This window comes from Aptenodytes forsteri, unplaced genomic scaffold (genome assembly GCF_000699145.1).
Source record: "Aptenodytes forsteri isolate BGI_AS27 unplaced genomic scaffold, ASM69914v1 Scaffold8, whole genome shotgun sequence".
Taxonomy (NCBI): domain Eukaryota; kingdom Metazoa; phylum Chordata; class Aves; order Sphenisciformes; family Spheniscidae; genus Aptenodytes; species Aptenodytes forsteri.
This window is the reverse complement of record NW_008796218.1, coordinates 5,517,845-5,534,286: the sequence shown is the minus strand read 5'-3', so window position 1 is coordinate 5,534,286 and position 16,442 is coordinate 5,517,845. Positions and strand designations below refer to the sequence as shown.

The 16,442-nt window shown below is 41.8% G+C and overlaps 1 protein-coding gene across 1 annotated transcript; it reads left to right on the top strand.

Annotated features, from left to right (window-relative positions):
* Nucleotides 1–2,258: 2,258 nt before the first annotated feature.
* Nucleotides 2,259–14,160, top strand: RIC3 (RIC3 acetylcholine receptor chaperone). Its single transcript, XM_009288795.1, has 5 exons — nucleotides 2,259–2,471; nucleotides 3,743–3,821; nucleotides 6,002–6,095; nucleotides 11,365–11,510; nucleotides 12,629–14,160. The coding sequence occupies exons 1-5, from the start codon at nucleotides 2,274–2,276 to the stop codon at nucleotides 13,117–13,119; spliced, it is 1,008 nt and encodes a 335-aa protein (XP_009287070.1). The 5' UTR covers nucleotides 2,259–2,273; the 3' UTR covers nucleotides 13,120–14,160.
* Nucleotides 14,161–16,442: the final 2,282 nt, after the last annotated feature.

The following is a 16,442-nucleotide window of genomic DNA, read 5'->3' as shown; positions in this document are numbered from 1 at the left end:
ACATCACCTACCAGTGTGCTAGGGTGTTGGGTTTTTTAATAGCACGAGGTATCTTGTTTAATTGACAGTGGCATCCAAATCGCTATGCATTTCCATTTATATACTGTGTATTTGACAGCTTTTTGCATATGGTGCTTTTAAGTTGCCTGTGCCGTCGATTTCCTCTATAATTTGCATGGGTTTCTCACAATAAAAAGCTATGGAAAATAGTATTTTTTTTTTACATAAGGAAGTAATTATAAAAGTTTAAAAATCAATAGGGAAGATTTAGAACTAGAAGCCATGAAATTCCCCTTTAAAATTATTTTGATAATGAAATGACTAGCGTGTGTCCCTTTGTCCTGATTATCTTTAATTGAATTGAATGTTTTAATGCACAAATGAGGCCTTGTGGATAATTTAGAAAACTATTCCCTTTAAATACAGTTTCACCTTTGTAAATTATTTTCTGCTTTCTTTATATCTTTTTTTTAATAAATAATATTTACATGATTATAAGATGTTTGACAAAGGTTTATCTACCCTGCAGTTTCATCCCTATCTCAGTGATACTGCTCTCTACACAACATTACACTTGTTTCCCCAGTGACCTACTGCTACACGGCATTCCTGCTGGAGCAATGGGACTTTCTTGTAAATAAGATGCTATGCTTTCCGTCACAGACTTTGAATAATTCACTAAAATTAAAGTGCAGGCTAACAGCTTCCTCAAAGTTAAGCCTGAGCTAATCTGAGAGCGGTTTTGGTCAGTAGTGGTATACTGGGCAGTTTCACTAAAGCCTATAGCACTCAAAGAACGTATGCCATCACCTAAAAGAAAAATGTGTTTTTAATAGTAGAACTTCACGAATTATTGGTATCACTTCCTAATACGTATTTACTGTCATTTTCTGTGCTCAGGAATTTAGCTGCCTATAATGGTGTTTCCTAGCAAGAGCAAATGTTAATTTAATTTTCTCTTGTCTTGCTTCTCATAAAAACATTTGCAGCTGGGTACTTACGGACGTAAAGTTACTTATTTTCAGTGCTATTTCAAACCTGTTTTTCATCTTCTTTATGCAAGTGCATGCAGCCTGCTCCAGCACCAGCGACCAGTGTCCAGGTTGCCTGACTTTCCTGCTGCGTGTGCCAGGGAGGGGGAGTTTTGCAGCTGGCATCAGGGGTGAGCTGCAGCCCGGACTGGCAGTCCCCATCTCTGGTGCTTCCACCCAATGCCTCCCACCACCAGACTCAGTGGTGGAGTAGCTGAGCAGTTCAGACCCAAACGGTGGAAGGCACTGCAGGAGCAAGTCCAGGTTGAGTATGGAGATAGAAAGCAAGATGTCAAGTACACAGAGGAGTAAAATAGTGAATTTCATGGCAAAATTGTTGAATTGATGGCAGCAAGAAAATAGAATACTGCATGAGCTTAGATTTCTTGAGATTCTAGTGCCTTTCAGTTCAATGAAATCGTCCACAGCACCATTTCAGGCTCTCTGCAGTCTTACTCTAGCATCCATGTGTCCATTTACGCTCACTCCCCTTTCTTGTTTTAAATACTCTCTGCCTCTCTCAAGGCTAGAAACCACTTTTTCCCCTCTAAAATGCTGAAGACCGTATGTCCCAAGCAATATTCAATCTCGTCTCTTATATTGCTTTACCCAACACCTTTTTACGGAGAACAGTTTGAGGTGCCATCACTTTTCTTTATCTTTCATTAATCATTTGGTAAAAACAGGTAAAACACTGCTTCTTATGGCAATAGCCGAAAATCTATACTGGGCAAACACTGCAGTCATGTATCAGGACACTAGGTGGGTAGTGGTTTATATATTAACATGCCTTTGTGTAATATTGAAAGATCAGGCTCACAGCAGAAAACCAATGCGTTGTTGGGGTTTTTTTGAGCACAGAACCAGAAGTAAGAGTTTGGGTTTTCATCCTGTTAGGGATGCTGATTTATAGGGTCTTTGGACAAGTATATAGCTGTTAAACTCCGTGTTTTGTTAATTGCCCTGCCAGCTTTTTCTCTTCTTAAAATCAAGAGAGTAATTGTGTATACCTAACTCCTAGCACTGCATATAGTAAGTGACTGAGGATTGAGTTTACAGACTTACTACTTACAGTCCAACAGGTTACTTTATTCATCAGTGGTGGTGCATTTAAAAGTGGAGAAAAGACGTCAGCCGCTTCTGCTGCAATTTTAGGCTGCATGTAAAAGGGTGAAAGGTAATACAAGACAAATAATCGTTGTGTGTTTTTTTGCAGGGAAGCTTGGTCGCTTTCCACCAAGGATGCCTTACCAGGCCACTCCAGACAGCCGAGCTGCCCCTCATTTTCCAAGGACTCACCTTGCTGAAGCAGTTGCCAAAGCCAAGGCAGGTGGAGGTGGTGGTGGAAGCACTGGTGGAACTGGGAGAGGTCTCGTGGGGCAGATTATCCCTATATATGGATTTGGCATCTTCTTATATATCCTGTACATTTTATTTAAGGTAAGACCAACATAAATTGAAAAGTCAGGGAAATAACAACTAAAAAAACCTCAAAAGAGAAACGATTGGTTTCCATTTCAGCCTTGCTCAAGAAAAAATGCTTATGCTGGACCTTTGGCTGGTGATTGAAAGATTGGTGTATGCTGTGGTTTTTGCTATTGCAAAGGCTGTAGCTAAGAATGCAGGGACAGGTTGCTGAAATCCTGTATTGGCCTCTGACCTCTTATAATTTTTTTAAGGATTTTTTTTTCTCCCAGGAAAATGTGTATGTCAAGAACAACGTTAAATTGGTTTTGAATATACACATAGTATTCTTTTCTATTATGTGTGACTACATATTATATATGCTGTATATGTCATGTATTGTTATGCATTTAAAGTGGGAGAGAGGGAGTACAATTACTGCGTACCTTCTGGAACAAAAGCACCATGTTGTTGGAGAATGGGAGTTTGTAAGGTTCCATTGACCATGCTGGAACTACCCCAGCTGAGGAACTGGTTGCAAGCTAGTTTAAAAAAGCACAGCCCAAATTACCCTGAAGTGTTTCACACGTGATGTGACCTTCTCATGGATTTTTGTTATGCAGACGTGACTTGCATGTAGGTGATGACAGTCAGCTGTGTGGGAGGAGGGAGAAGTGGACTTGTGGAAATGTTTTTTCCTTTGAGTGGGGGCTGAATCCAGACTGAGCAGTCCAAACAGTTGAGCCTGCTCTGGACAGATGAGAGGCAAGAACGAGGTGAATTGGGTGAGCTGATCAAACCAGGACAACACAGAAGACGAAAGAAATAGATAGCCTGCAGCTTCTGTATAGAGCCAGCCAGTATCTTTGCTGCAGGTATAAAGTTGGTAAGGAATAATGGCAGAAAACATTGCAAGAACGACAAGTGGGGTCACATATAATTTCTTCAGAACCTGTCCTTTATTTCACAATAATTGCCCAATGCACTGTTTTTTCCCTCCTATACGCAGAAGAGTTACAGGATCAGGCTGGAGCAGATAAATAGTCTAAAATGAAAAAGTTATTTTTGATGAGTTATGGTTTCACTATACTTAAAAATATCATTTGTTCCAAGTGTCTTTTAGGAGTTTTCAGCTGGCAAGATCTCCCAGGCATCTTTCACGGTTGTCTGTTTTTGCTGCTGGGCATGCTTTTCTGTGGTTACTTTCTGGCATATTGTAGTTTTCTATGCTTTTTTCTGTTGCCTTTGAGGCATATATATTACTATTGCTATAACTCATAGAAGGGTCGTCTTTTTTCACTCATCAGCTGGCTTCCAAGGGAAAAACTATTGCTGGAGGGCGGAAATGCCCTACTGCTGCACCTGGAAACATGAAGAGGAAAATCAGTGAGTATGACTTCTGAGTTGTATCTGTGTAGCTGTTGACTTTGTAGAGGCACGGTCCAACCAGGTTCTTCAAGTTCTGGGTACACTGTAAAGCTGCTGTTCCTCCCCATAAAGAACAAGCCAGAAGCTTCTGTGTTGAAATGAGCAAGAGTTAAAGTGAATTACTGCACCGTCACTTTCTAATCTCATTCAGCTAATGAGACTCTGCAATAGTAGCCTGATCCCAAGCCCCCCTGGAAGCAATGTCTTTTCATGAGGTTCATGGAATTAACTGTACGGATTTGCTGAAAAGCTATGTAGCTAATGATTAAAAATAGATAATAGGATGTCCATCTATAATTATTCTATAATCCGCAATATTCCAGTAATAGTATATAAAGATATTATTAAAAGCTACCTTCATTTTTTTGAATTTATGAATTCTTAGCCATCACCAGGCACTTCCCTACTTTTTCCCTTCCCTTTCTGCAATGCTCAAAGTTTTGATGAGAAAGCAAACAGTATTCTGAAACATTATTGTGATTTTACCTAAACATCAGTGGGATAGATTCAACTATTTGTAGACATTTATTAGATAAATTAATAAGCTTACTATTGAAGATTGGATGAGTAGTTGCCATAACAGTATTTAAATGTGTTGTGTTTAGCTGGCTAAATTGTAATAGGAAAGAAAAGTACTTAGGGCTTTATAGAAAGTGCTAGCAGTAAGGTAATTCTCTTAACATAGCTGTAATTATCTTGACATTAATGCGTATATTAGGAATACCTAAGATACTCAGTGCTATAGATTGTATTTTCAGTGCACTTGTACTGCATTGTGCCTGGCAATTTTGTGCAATTTATTAGCAACGGTAATTGTATTTTTTTCTCTAATGCTTGGTAAGAGAAACTAACTTCGCAGTAAGTTAAATATTTACTGTCATTGTCACCCAAAGAACTAGTAATGAAAATTATTCTGCCTTTTTCTAGAGCTCTTCATTTGTATTCCTCAAGCATTCATTGCAAGCTGTAGCAAAGCAGGGGACAAGTCACTGGACTAGGAAACACTTTCATAATGACTTGGAGGGAGTAACTTCCTTTCTCTTTGCCAATTTCCCTTCCCCTGTTTTTAAAGTCTCAGACATGCAAAAGAATGACAACAGTGATACATTAAGTAATGACATTCTCTGCAGAATAGAGATCTTCCCAAAAGCAGGATGTTTGTGGATGGCTTTCTCCATTCCTACTATGTTGGAGTTCCGTTGTGCCTTTGTGCTGCTTAAACGGGTGTGCCTGTAGCAGCTGAATATTTAACTAACCCAGGCTGGTTTCATTTTGTTCTGCAGTTGGGAACAATGAAGTCTAAGCTATAGGATTTTGAGCATGAGCTACAAAAGCCAAACAAGGAGCTCAAGCATTTTTGTTGACGTCCATGCTGTTGCATCTTTACTGTTAACACTTTCAGCTAAATTAAAGCCAGTATGGGTGTTCCTGCGTGTATGCATGTGTGTCTACTATTGTACTATGGACACATTTTTTGAAAAAAGTGCAACCATGGAAATACTGTGCTTTGCTCCCCAGACAGACACCACGTGGCGAGCTGTTGTTCAGCCGGGTGAGCCTGGCGGACGGTTAGCACTCACTGCCTACCCTGGCACACCTGTGCAGGGTTGGATGCCATCAAGCCCATGAACTTTAAATCTTTGATAAAGATGTGGTTTCTCAAACCTCAGACTTGTTAGAAAATGCTCAAGTGATCTTTTGTCTCTGTTCCCAAGGACTTAACAGGGAAATTCCATGGGAACTATTAATTCTGCAGTAGACAGTAAAACACTATGGTTTCCTTAGAGAAAAAAAAAAGGTAAGACAGTAAAACACTATGGTTTCCTTAGAGGAAAAAAAAAAAGGTATTTTTCCCTAACTTTAATCTCCAGGGCATTTACAGTGGCCCACTCACTCTGCTTATTGGAAGGTTGCTCGGGAGCCTTTGAAAGAAGGTGGTTTCTGTGTGTCCTATTACCACTGGCAATAGTCTTCACCTTCTTATACCAGGAAAAGTAGGTAGAACTCTTTAAGCTGCATGTTTTAGTTTCCTCACAGCCAGTTTGGTTTGGTACAGCAAATGCTACCTGTGATAATGGGACAGGGATACATTTTCAAAGCTCCTACTGACAGATCTTGGGATTTTGTTTCTTTTACAGCTGACTATGAGCTCACTCAACTCCAGGAAAAATTGCGAGAGACAGAAGCAGCTATGGAAAAATTAATCAACAGAGTAGGGCCTAATTGTGACAGGTATGTTTCAAATTACAGCATTTTAAGGAGAGATTCTGCTCTGATTAGAAATTAAACCTTCTTACATTGGCTATATTAAAATAGCATTTTTATTACTACTTCAGATTGTAGAAATTTGATTTTACACATCACGCTTTTTGTTCTGCAGTTTTTCTCTTTTCAGCATCTATATTTAAAATAAATATTTTTTTCCAACTTCATTTTCCTTAAACAGAAAAGCAACTATCCCTACCCTCCCCCTTTGTACAGTGTGTTATTTGGAAGATAATGATAGGTATGTGTAAACAGAAAATAAAACGTCTACATTTAAAGTATATAAATCAACCTGTCTGCTGTGACCAAAGTAATATTCTGAATGATTCCTTAAAGAGAACCATTTGTTTCATGTTATTTTCCAGCTCTATGGATTATTTTTCTAAATAGAAATGCTGTTATAATCTATGTATATGCCTGTTAGAATATCCATAAAATATTTCTTTTAAGGGCAGAATTGTATAATAATCTGATTCCATAACTTAGTTCCACCCTGTAACCAGTAAATCCACGCATTTGCTTCTAAATATAAAAAAGAGAGTTGTAAAATCAGGATTTAAAAATATGTTTATTAATGTTTGCTATAAATCTGAGATCACTATTCTACATTATAAAGAAACACTGGAAACAAGTCTATGTTTTCATAAGGAGTGTAACAACACATCAATAGGACAATGCATAACTGCAGTGTTTGAAAATTTCAATACCATGAATATTAAGGTGACATTTGCAAGCAAAAAAGATAGCTGTTCAGGTTGTAACATGTTAACTTTGTCTGGATCAGTCAATGCCTGTTTTAACCCATTCTGTAGGAACAATTCTGTGCTGAACTTGCACGTTATGTTCATTTATGCTTCAAACCGCATTCTCTTTGAGTGTGTAGTTTTGCCCACTTTGCACCATGCCCTGTATTGCAGCTGCAGTCGTCTCAGCAAGACGACGTGCCAAACTTGCCTGTATTAGGCCAGGTTCCAGCAGGAGAACCCCTAAGCTGCCCTGGTTTTGTTAGTGAAACAGAGGGATACCATTTTGACTATTACTCATCTCTGTTTTGGAGAGCTAAAACAATGCTCTATGTGTACCTTTAAGCTGCCAGAAATAGGCTTATGAGCTGCCCAGACATTGTGCTGACTCGCAGGATAGGATATTTTTTACTGAGAAAATGGGTTTAAGGTCTGATCCAGTATTTGTTCCACTCTGTGTTATTGGCTCAGAGCCTTTATTTAGTAGAACTTCCCTGCTTTGTTCAACCAAACTATTTATATAGATGGATCTAAAGGCCTCAGGGGAAATCAGAATCTGAATCTGCTAAAGAATTGTGTATGTATGTAGCCTCTTTAAAGAGAAGGGAAAAAGCACGTCTAGATGGAGCAAATAGCTGTTTTTCAAACACACCCAGACTTTCAAGCTTTCTTAATCTACACTGTGATACTCATTAAGTTCGGTAATACTGGATGAATGTCTTAAAAGAAAATGTTTGGTTAGAAAGTGTAATTACAGCACAGAGTACACTGCTAGGCTTATTCAGTATGGATTTGATAGATTTAAATAAAAAGGAAAGAGGAAGAGAGCAAAAATTACTTGAGCTCCATTTATTAATATGCAGTTAAACAGAAATCCTTACAAGAGGAAAGTAAGAGAAAGAAGTAACCGGTATAAAATCTAAACTAATGCTGAAAGACCCCAGGTGATACCATGGCCCATTATACTAGATATGGCACAGCAACTCCCAGCCTGCCAAGTGAAGTATTAGGAGCCAAACCAGAGGACGTATTTTGCATTGTCATAAAAAACGATGGCCAGGCCAGGTCCTCAGCAACGTAACCACACCTAAAGTGAGAGACGGACAAAGATAACTGTTACCTATTGCACACGCTTAAATGGGTAGTACGTAGTACCTAAGGATGTAATGATTCACAGCTTTGAGAAAACCTAGCACTCTTCCCACCTCTTTTTTCAACAGGTTACAAATTTAAATGGTACAGTTTTGTAATTTATCATCACTTCCTATCACTAAGGGGACCTCAGTATCTTCAGTTTCTAAATGTAGACCTTTATAGTCCAGTATCTCTCAGTAGAGATGAGCAGCCTTGCTGGGATTTTGATGATTCAGAAATAAAGGCTTGATTGATGGTTATATAGGGCGCTCTGCATTAAAAGCATGCATATTGCTTTTTTCCAGGCTTTTAGCAGAGTGTTTCAATGTTGGGACGGTGATATAATGGGTACAAAAGATTTCCCTACCCATTCTCACAGATGTCTTATCCATATTCTTTTCACCACTGTCTGTAAAATTTGGTAATTTGAAACCACTTTAAATTGAAGAATACTTGTAAATATTTTTCTCAATGGGAGTATTGTACAATACTATCTTTTAAAAAAAAATCTCAATTTCTGGTGATTAGGTAAGAGATAGAAATAATGCAGCTCGATTACCTGTTTTTAAAGTCCTGTTTACCAGGCTGTCAATTGGAAAAACTTACCTTTTTACCATAAACTGGGGAGAAAGAGAGAGGGGCTGTACTCTGTGGGGTGCTATTCTTGGGCTATAGCTGCATTTTAATAGTGATTATTTTAAGATCATGAAGCAAAAAAATACCAGTTGACATGTCTTAGATACCATGTTAGATTATGGATTTTCACTGCAGTCATGCTAGCTCTTTAGGAAACGTTCTGATCTCAGTATAAGAATAAAACCTTTACTTTACCTGTTAGTGAGCACTTTGGGACTCTACAAAACGTAAGCATCGCCACTATGAAAAGTAATAGCTGTGTTGGAGCTACAAACACACAGAGCAAAAATAATTACCTTTTCTTACACTGTAAACCTTTTGCATCTGTTGTTCTCTTAGTATTCATAAGTGCATTATACCCTGGTAAATCTCCCGTACGCAGGCAGCCAGATGTCTTATGTATTGCCAGCATCCTACAGTAAGTCTTCCTAGAGGCCTTAAATGAAGTAGAAGTAGTGCATGGGCTTTGGTTTTTCGTTCTCTACAGGGAGATTTGTCTTTTAAGCAAGGTATCTGGAGGAGGAATACTCTGAAATACAGAGAACTTGTGTTGCAATAAGACAGTAGTGTGAGTAATGAGAGTATCCAGCATATTAGGAATTTTCCTATATGAAATGCCACAGTGATGCAGCTGCATTGATTGATCCTATTATCTGAGCTAGCATATCTCCCCATTGTGCTAAACAGACAGGCCTCTTTGTCTTTATCCAGGTGATATATATTCAAATTACATACACTTTTGTCTATAAAAGGATTAGTTTGGCAGTTCTATTACAGCTTCTGTCAAAGGCAGCTAGCTGATGAAACCATTTCTTTTTATATGCCTCTTAATTCACATCTCAAATTCTACATCTGCATAACCCAGACTTTTGAGAAGATGCTGTCTCACACCTTCGCTTGTTCTGTGGAACAAACTGCCACCGCAACTTGAGGGGACTCAGTGCAACCTCCATACAGTGCTTGGACCATATCAGCTTTTCAAACTGTGGGGCAAAGTGCCCCCCAGGGGAAGCACAGAGAAGTGATGTTTAGCCTTGTGATCTCAGTCAAACAGTTTAATCTGGGTAGCTGCTAATGAAACCAGTGGGCCTGCTCCTGAGCTAAGTTCAGTTACAGACAACTGTGTGCAACTGTGCACAAAACCTAGCCCAGGGTGAGTGCTTTGATCGCCGTCGCACAAACCAGCAGTATGCTGCTAATCTCTTTGGCTTTAAACCGGTATGACTCTGCTGCCTTTAGTGGAGTAACTATCGTGTCACCGTCATTCCCGTATATGTAGAGTAGCACAAAGTACCTATTAAAGTGCTGCTCTAGTCATGACAGTTAGTAAGAGGAAAAACTGAAGATGGGTGCTGCAAGTTTTCAAGTTTATGAGAATTCAGGTACCTGAAACAAGGTTTAGGTAGATACTAATCACCTAAATCCAAAATCATTAATCTGTTTCCAGCTCCCCTCTTCCCATCTCACCCCTAAGATTCACTGAGCAGCTGTCTAATCTTGGAAATTATCTGCCTGTGTGATGGTCTGGAGATCACCAGAGATACCTGTCTGACCTCACGTACCGCTTACAGTTCAGCATTCTGCGCGTGCCGAGGGCCACCCTCTCTGGGTAACTAGGGGCAATAGATCCTGCCTAAAACTCAGCGAGATTCAAAAGAGCGCCAGAGTAGCCTCAGTCCCCTGAGAGGCTTGAACTGGCACTTACACAGAGATCAAACACCTGCTTAAAAACAACTTGGATGAAACAAGCACAACAGTCAGAACCATTTTCACCCCTAAGTACAGCCAGTGTCTCTCTTATTCTGACCTACTGAGTTAGTTAGTAGACCTCAGATCACCACTCTCCAAATACTTCTTTTTTGTCCATAAGATTTTTAGGAGACTATTTTTCTTCCAGAGAAAATAACATGTAATGACTACATGATCTTATCTGTTGGAAGCATTTTTGTTACAACAGTAAGTAATTGTATTACCTGAACAGTAGTAATTACTAGAATCAGCAGTGTAGAACCAGTCAAAATTATAGTTTGGTTTTAATCTGATAAAAATCTCAGTCCTCTCCCACTCTGCCTCTGATTCTAAAAGGCAAGTTAAAGTTAAATGTAACACCTTCTTTTCATTTTTAAATCTTCCTTCCTGCTTCTCCCCCAACTTCCCTGCCAGGCAGCATTGTTGACTCTGTATAATAACATGATGATCTGTCCAACTGACATTTCTTAATGAGGCCTTGCAAATTGAATACCTTTAATCGTCACAATTAGAGATCATTAGACTCTTGAGACTAATGTCTGTGTGAGACATTTTGATCAGCCCCACAAGTTGCTTTAAATGTAGGATAGGTTGTGAATTACATTTTCTTATCATGCTTCAAACAAGATATGGCCCTCGAATTCTCACCTAACACTCTTTTTAAAGGCCAGAAATTTCTGTAATGTCTTTGGTACCGTAACTCTTGCTTGTGTATCACTTTCATCTTGCTCTCACATTGGCTGTACCTGCCAATGTTCCTTTACCTGTTTAAGTTTGCAGGCTTTCTGGATAAATGGATAAACCTTTATACTGAACTGAAGTGCAGACCACATGCAGATGTTGAATAGTGATCATACTGCAGCCAAGTTTCTTCAGACTGTGCTGCTGGGACGGACCAAACAGTTGGGTTCAAACTCTGTTAATAGTTTGTAATAATAGTGGACTGAATTCTGGTGTCTAATATTTTCTAGCAGCACTCAAAATGTTACAACAGACCAGGAAAAAAGGTTACTTCAGCAACTCCGAGAAATTACTAGAGTTATGAAAGAAGGAAAATTCATAGATGGCATCTCTCCTGAGAAGGAAGCTGAAGAAGCTCCTTACATGGAGGATTGGGAAGGTAAGCAAGAGCCTTTCTTACCATTACTCTGACGAGAAGCATTGAATAAGGATTACTTACAGTCCCAGATCCTTCCAACATTTTTTGTTAACTTTATCCTTCCTTTTCAGAAGTCAGTGGTCAAAACTTTGCAAGAGGTGGTTTGTTTTCCCAACCATAATAGAAAGAAAATAGATTTTGAGGCATCCAGCATTTCCTTTAGTGTAAACACTACACTATCTGCTGCCAGAATTGGCATATGAATATTCACATATGCTCCATCTGCTGCTGGGTCTTGGCTGCTGTAGGTTTATATCTTTCCCTTTCTTTGCTGGGCTAGATTTCATGCAAAATCATAAAACCCTTGGAAATCAGAATCAATACGTTTTGGATAACTTACAGTTTTTACTTTTGATTGATTAGTCATTCTTTGTTTGCTCCAGTGTTGTAAAAGTCAACTCCAGGAAGTCTGTCTTTTAAAAATTCTTTATTTTAATGTCCTTTCTGTTCCTTGGCATTTACTTGTTACATAAATGTGTTTTCAAGATATCCTAGTTGAGCTGCTCACTATCATAATTTTAAATGCAGACTTAATTCTTTGCTCTTTAAGAAGCTTTCAAAGATGATCCAAAACATAAAGCATAAACAGCGGCCTCGAGCTCTGTTTTCTTAAGTCAGGTTCATGATGCATTTTCTAAAATGAAATGCACAAAGTCATTGACATATCTGGTTTTTCAACTTCATAAATAATGCTGTTTATACCAAAAGTCTTCAAAACATGAGTCAATCTGTAGACAGAAACAAAAAAAAATGGATCTATTTAAAGATCTAAGACTCAATTTTCACCTGTTAGCTCCCATAGCTTTCAGCAAAGCTCAGATATTCACTCCTGAAAGTCAGGGTTGATATCTTGGCTCCCTAAAAATAAGTGGAGTTTTGTCATCATCTCCCAAGAAGTCATGTTTTGCACGTTCTTGCTGTGGATTTAATACTGTGACGTATACATGGCATTAAATAGATGACACATACTGGCAGTGCTAAAAACAACTGTTCTAACAAACTTGTGCATCCATCACTGAAGTCAGTACTACTTTTAAATGCTGATAACACTTCAAGCTGCATATCACTTTATTCCTAAGGTTATCCAGAAGAGACCTATCCTGTCTATGATAATTCCGATTGCTTCAAGCGCAAACAGGACACAATCCTTGTAGATTATCCTGACCTGAGCCAGCCCTCTGCAGAAGAGCTGGCAGAAAGAATGGAGGGCATGGAAGATGAGGAGCGTCTGTGCAATGAAACCCTGCTTACTGATCTCACCATGGGAAGGGGCCGTCATGGTTTAATGCAGAAAAAGCACGAGGTAACTGGCATCAGTGAAGAGGAGAGGGACCTTCATCACAGCCAAAGCATTGAGGAGTGCTGTTGTTGTTACGAGGATGATGATCCTGCTGTCATAGCGGAGAACGCTGGATTCTACTCTGAGAGCTGCAGCGAAGCAGAAGAGCCAACCCAAGAGGACCTGTCTGTGGAGTCAGAAAATCAAAATGCAGCACTGAAAAAGCAAAAAGCCAGTGATTCAGATGAAACAAGCACAATGAGAAAGCGCAACACAAAAGGACTTGAGTAATAGGGACAATAGTGGATGTTACCTAGATGGTGAAGGTAGAGGTCATAAACTGTCATTCGTGTGGTTTTTGCTCCTGATGAAGACTTCTCTGTGTTCATCTCCTTGTACCAATTTCACTCCCATGGTAACAATCAGTCGCATCACCTACCTGAACTGGAAGCCAATGCCCTCTTTCATGCAGTCGTGTCATGGCTTACCATGACGTTGCCAACAGCGCTTTGTCCTTGCTTTTTGGAGACTGGTATCTTGGAGCAGATTATTCTGTTAGGATATTTGTGATTCTTTCCGATTCTGAACAAAGTCCTCATTTTTGCCCTTTGTCATCCCAGAGTTAAGCAAATGTCTCTTCTGACTTTCTCAAAAACATCTGTTTGTGTCCTACCAGTTATGAAAATTAATCAAATCCATATATATTTATGAGATTACCAGGAAGCTGGAGGAGAGAGTATGCCTTCTTTCTCTTACCTGAATGTTAACTGATCAGCAGAACAGACGATAGTCGCAGACGTGACTCTTTCTCAACCGTGTCATTGCTGCTGTACTCCCGGGAAACTGTTGTCACTACAATCCACAAAATTCATACACTACCCCAACCCACAGCCCATTTCCCAGCTTATTCCATGCTGCAGGACCAGTAGCCTAAACTATGTTGTGTTCCAGGAAGAGCGTGAGCAAGACCAAAGCGTTATGAGTTGTTCTTTGTCTTTGCCATAGCCATCATGAAACGCCTTGGTGAAACTCCCAGATGAGTGCAGGAATTGGACCATACTTTGTATTAGAGAAGAACACGAAAAATATCCCTGGGGATTAAAAAAACAAAACAGCGAGGAGGTTTGTCCTTAAAAGTAGAGAAGAGAGCGAGGGTGAACCTCAGACTGAAAAGAAACCCCACCACCTCCAGGCCCCAAGGACCTCCCTTGGTGGCCTCTGACAGACTCCTCGTGTCACGCCGGCACAGCGTCCCAGAGGGCACCAGGCCTTCTTCCCTCTCCCTTGGGGCTCCGTGCAGAGGACATGGCACCTCCCCATGCTCCAGGGGTAGGGCTGGGGGATGGGGAAGAAGGGCCCACACAACGCCTGGCAATTAGCAATTCTTTTAAGGAGTGCTGGGAGCCCTTACGCAGGCTGGCTGCGCCTCCCTTTCCCGCCAGCGGGATGTCTGGATGCTGCCCCCTCTCTCATCCACTGTCGGGCAAGTGGCTGTGCCACTTGCAGGGGGCCGGGTCAGTGAGGGGTCACCGAGGACCCCCAACGCTTGGGCAACACCATTGCTGCCATCTTGTCCAGGGGAGCCCAGGCACGGGATGAGGAGGGGGCTGGAGCCCAGGCAGACGAGGGGAGATGGAGGGTAGTCCCTGTGCCTGAGGGGCAGCAGAAGGGCACAGGGGAGCGATCCCCAGGAAAGGGGCCCTCAGCCCCCCCGACCCTCCCCCTTCTCCCACATGAGGGCATCTTTCAGGCCACAGGCGCCCCAACTCCCAGAACAGCTATATTTGGCCATATGTATTCCCATCACAGTGGCCTCCTGATGTCACAAGCCACCTTGCTGCCATTTGTTTCGGGCCCTATAAATACAGGGACCCTGGCAGCTGGCCCACAATTCACTGAGCTTCGAGGTCCTCAGGATCCAAGGATGCCTGGAAACAAGAGGTCCAAAAGCAAAGCGTACCACATGTACCACGTGGCTGATGGCGTGGAGCCCATGGAGGTGGGTCCACTCGCAGATCAAGAAGAACTGTGGCTCCCCTCCATGACACCATCAACACAGCGCTGCAGGAGCGCCCGGCGTCAAAGGAGCACCCGGCATCGCAGGAGCACCCGGCATCGCAGGAGCACCCGGCGTCGCAGGAGTGCCCGACCCAGCCCCCGCACCTGCCATTAGCTGGGAGGCCCAGCCTCCATTCATAGACATGCTGCAGGCTCACCTGTTCCGTTTCCCAGCGTCAACAGTTACTGTGTTGCTTGCCATGGGTGGTGTTAGCCTTTCCTTCCCATCCCCCATCCCCTCTCCTATTTAAAAAAAAAAACATCAATAAACAAAGAAAATAACAGCGAAAATGCTTTCCTCCTCTCTTGCTTGGTACTTTGGCGACTGCATCTGGACTCCTCTGTCCCCTCCTGGTCTCCCCAGTCCAGGAAAGACACTGATGTGTGGGTGTGGGCCCAGCCCAGGGCCTTCGAGATGGTGAGGGGCCGGGGCACACGGCACACAAGGGCAGGCTGAGGGAGCTGCCTCTGGTCATGAGGGTGGTGAGACGCTGGAGCAGGTTGCCCAGAGAAGGTGCGGATGCCCCATCCCTGGAAGTGTTCGAGGTCAGGCTGGCTGGGGGTTTGAGCAACCTGGTCTAGTGAAAGATACCTGTGAGCCTCACCTCTGTGCCTGGGAAGATCATGGAACAGATCCTCCTAGAAGCTAGGAGCGAGCCCAGGATATCAATACCTGGCTTCAGGACTGGTGCCTGCACCAAAACTTTGGGGTTTTAAACCATGGAAGAGCATTTGCAAGACAAGGTATACTGGGGATTATATTATACAAGGTATATTGGGACAGGATCCACCTGTCCCAATGGGGAAAATGCGTCTTTGGGCATAAACTGGTGGGGCTCATCGAGAGAGCTTTAAACTAGAATCAGTGCGGGGAGGGGATACCAACAGGATTGCAGTAGGTAAGCTGAGGGTTGGCATGGCATCACCTGAGGGTGGCAGTGCTAGTGGGAGTAACACACTGCTCCTGAAAGCACAGAGGGCTCAGGGACGTATCTGAAATGCTTGTACACCAATGCACGCAGTATGAGAAACAAACACGATGAACTAGAAGTGTTGGTCAGTTCCCAGAGCTATGATATCATTGGTATTAGTGAGACTTGGTGGAACGAGTCGCACGATTGGAGTGCTGGGATGGAGGGCTATAGGCTGCTCAGGAGGGATAGGCAGGGCAGGCAAGGTGGAGGTGTCACACTATACGTAAGGGAGAGGTTTGATTGTACAGCCCTTACAGTTAGTGATTATGTGGTTGAGAGCCTCTGGGTGAGGATTCGGGGGATGGAAAACAAAGGAGATGTTGTGGTGGATGTCTACTACCAATCACCCAGCCAGGATGTAAGCACTGATGAGTTATTCTATAGGCAATTAGGAGAAATTTCAGGATCGGTGGCCCTTGTCCTCAGACCCTGTCTGAGCGGGTCTCAGAAATTCTTGAAGTTTGCAGGACATAACTTCTTGTCACAGGTACTCAGTGAGCCAACTAGGAAAGATGACCTCCTAGACTTGCTATTTGTGAATAGAGAAGGACTAGTGGGGGATGTGATGGTAGGTGGCTGTCA

What these genes read in the sequence shown, in the direction of transcription:
- RIC3 (XM_009288795.1), top strand. Translation starts at nt 2,274, where the DNA reads ATGCCTTACCAGGCCACTCCAGACAGCCGAGCTGCCCCTCATTTTCCA. An exon ending in AAACATGAAGAGGAAAATCA is followed by an intron (nt 3,822 to 6,001) that starts GTGAGTATGACT and finishes TTTCTTTTACAG; the next exon opens with CTGACTATGAGCTCACTCAA. An exon ending in TTACATGGAGGATTGGGAAG is followed by an intron (nt 11,511 to 12,628) that starts GTAAGCAAGAGC and finishes TTTATTCCTAAG; the next exon opens with GTTATCCAGAAGAGACCTAT.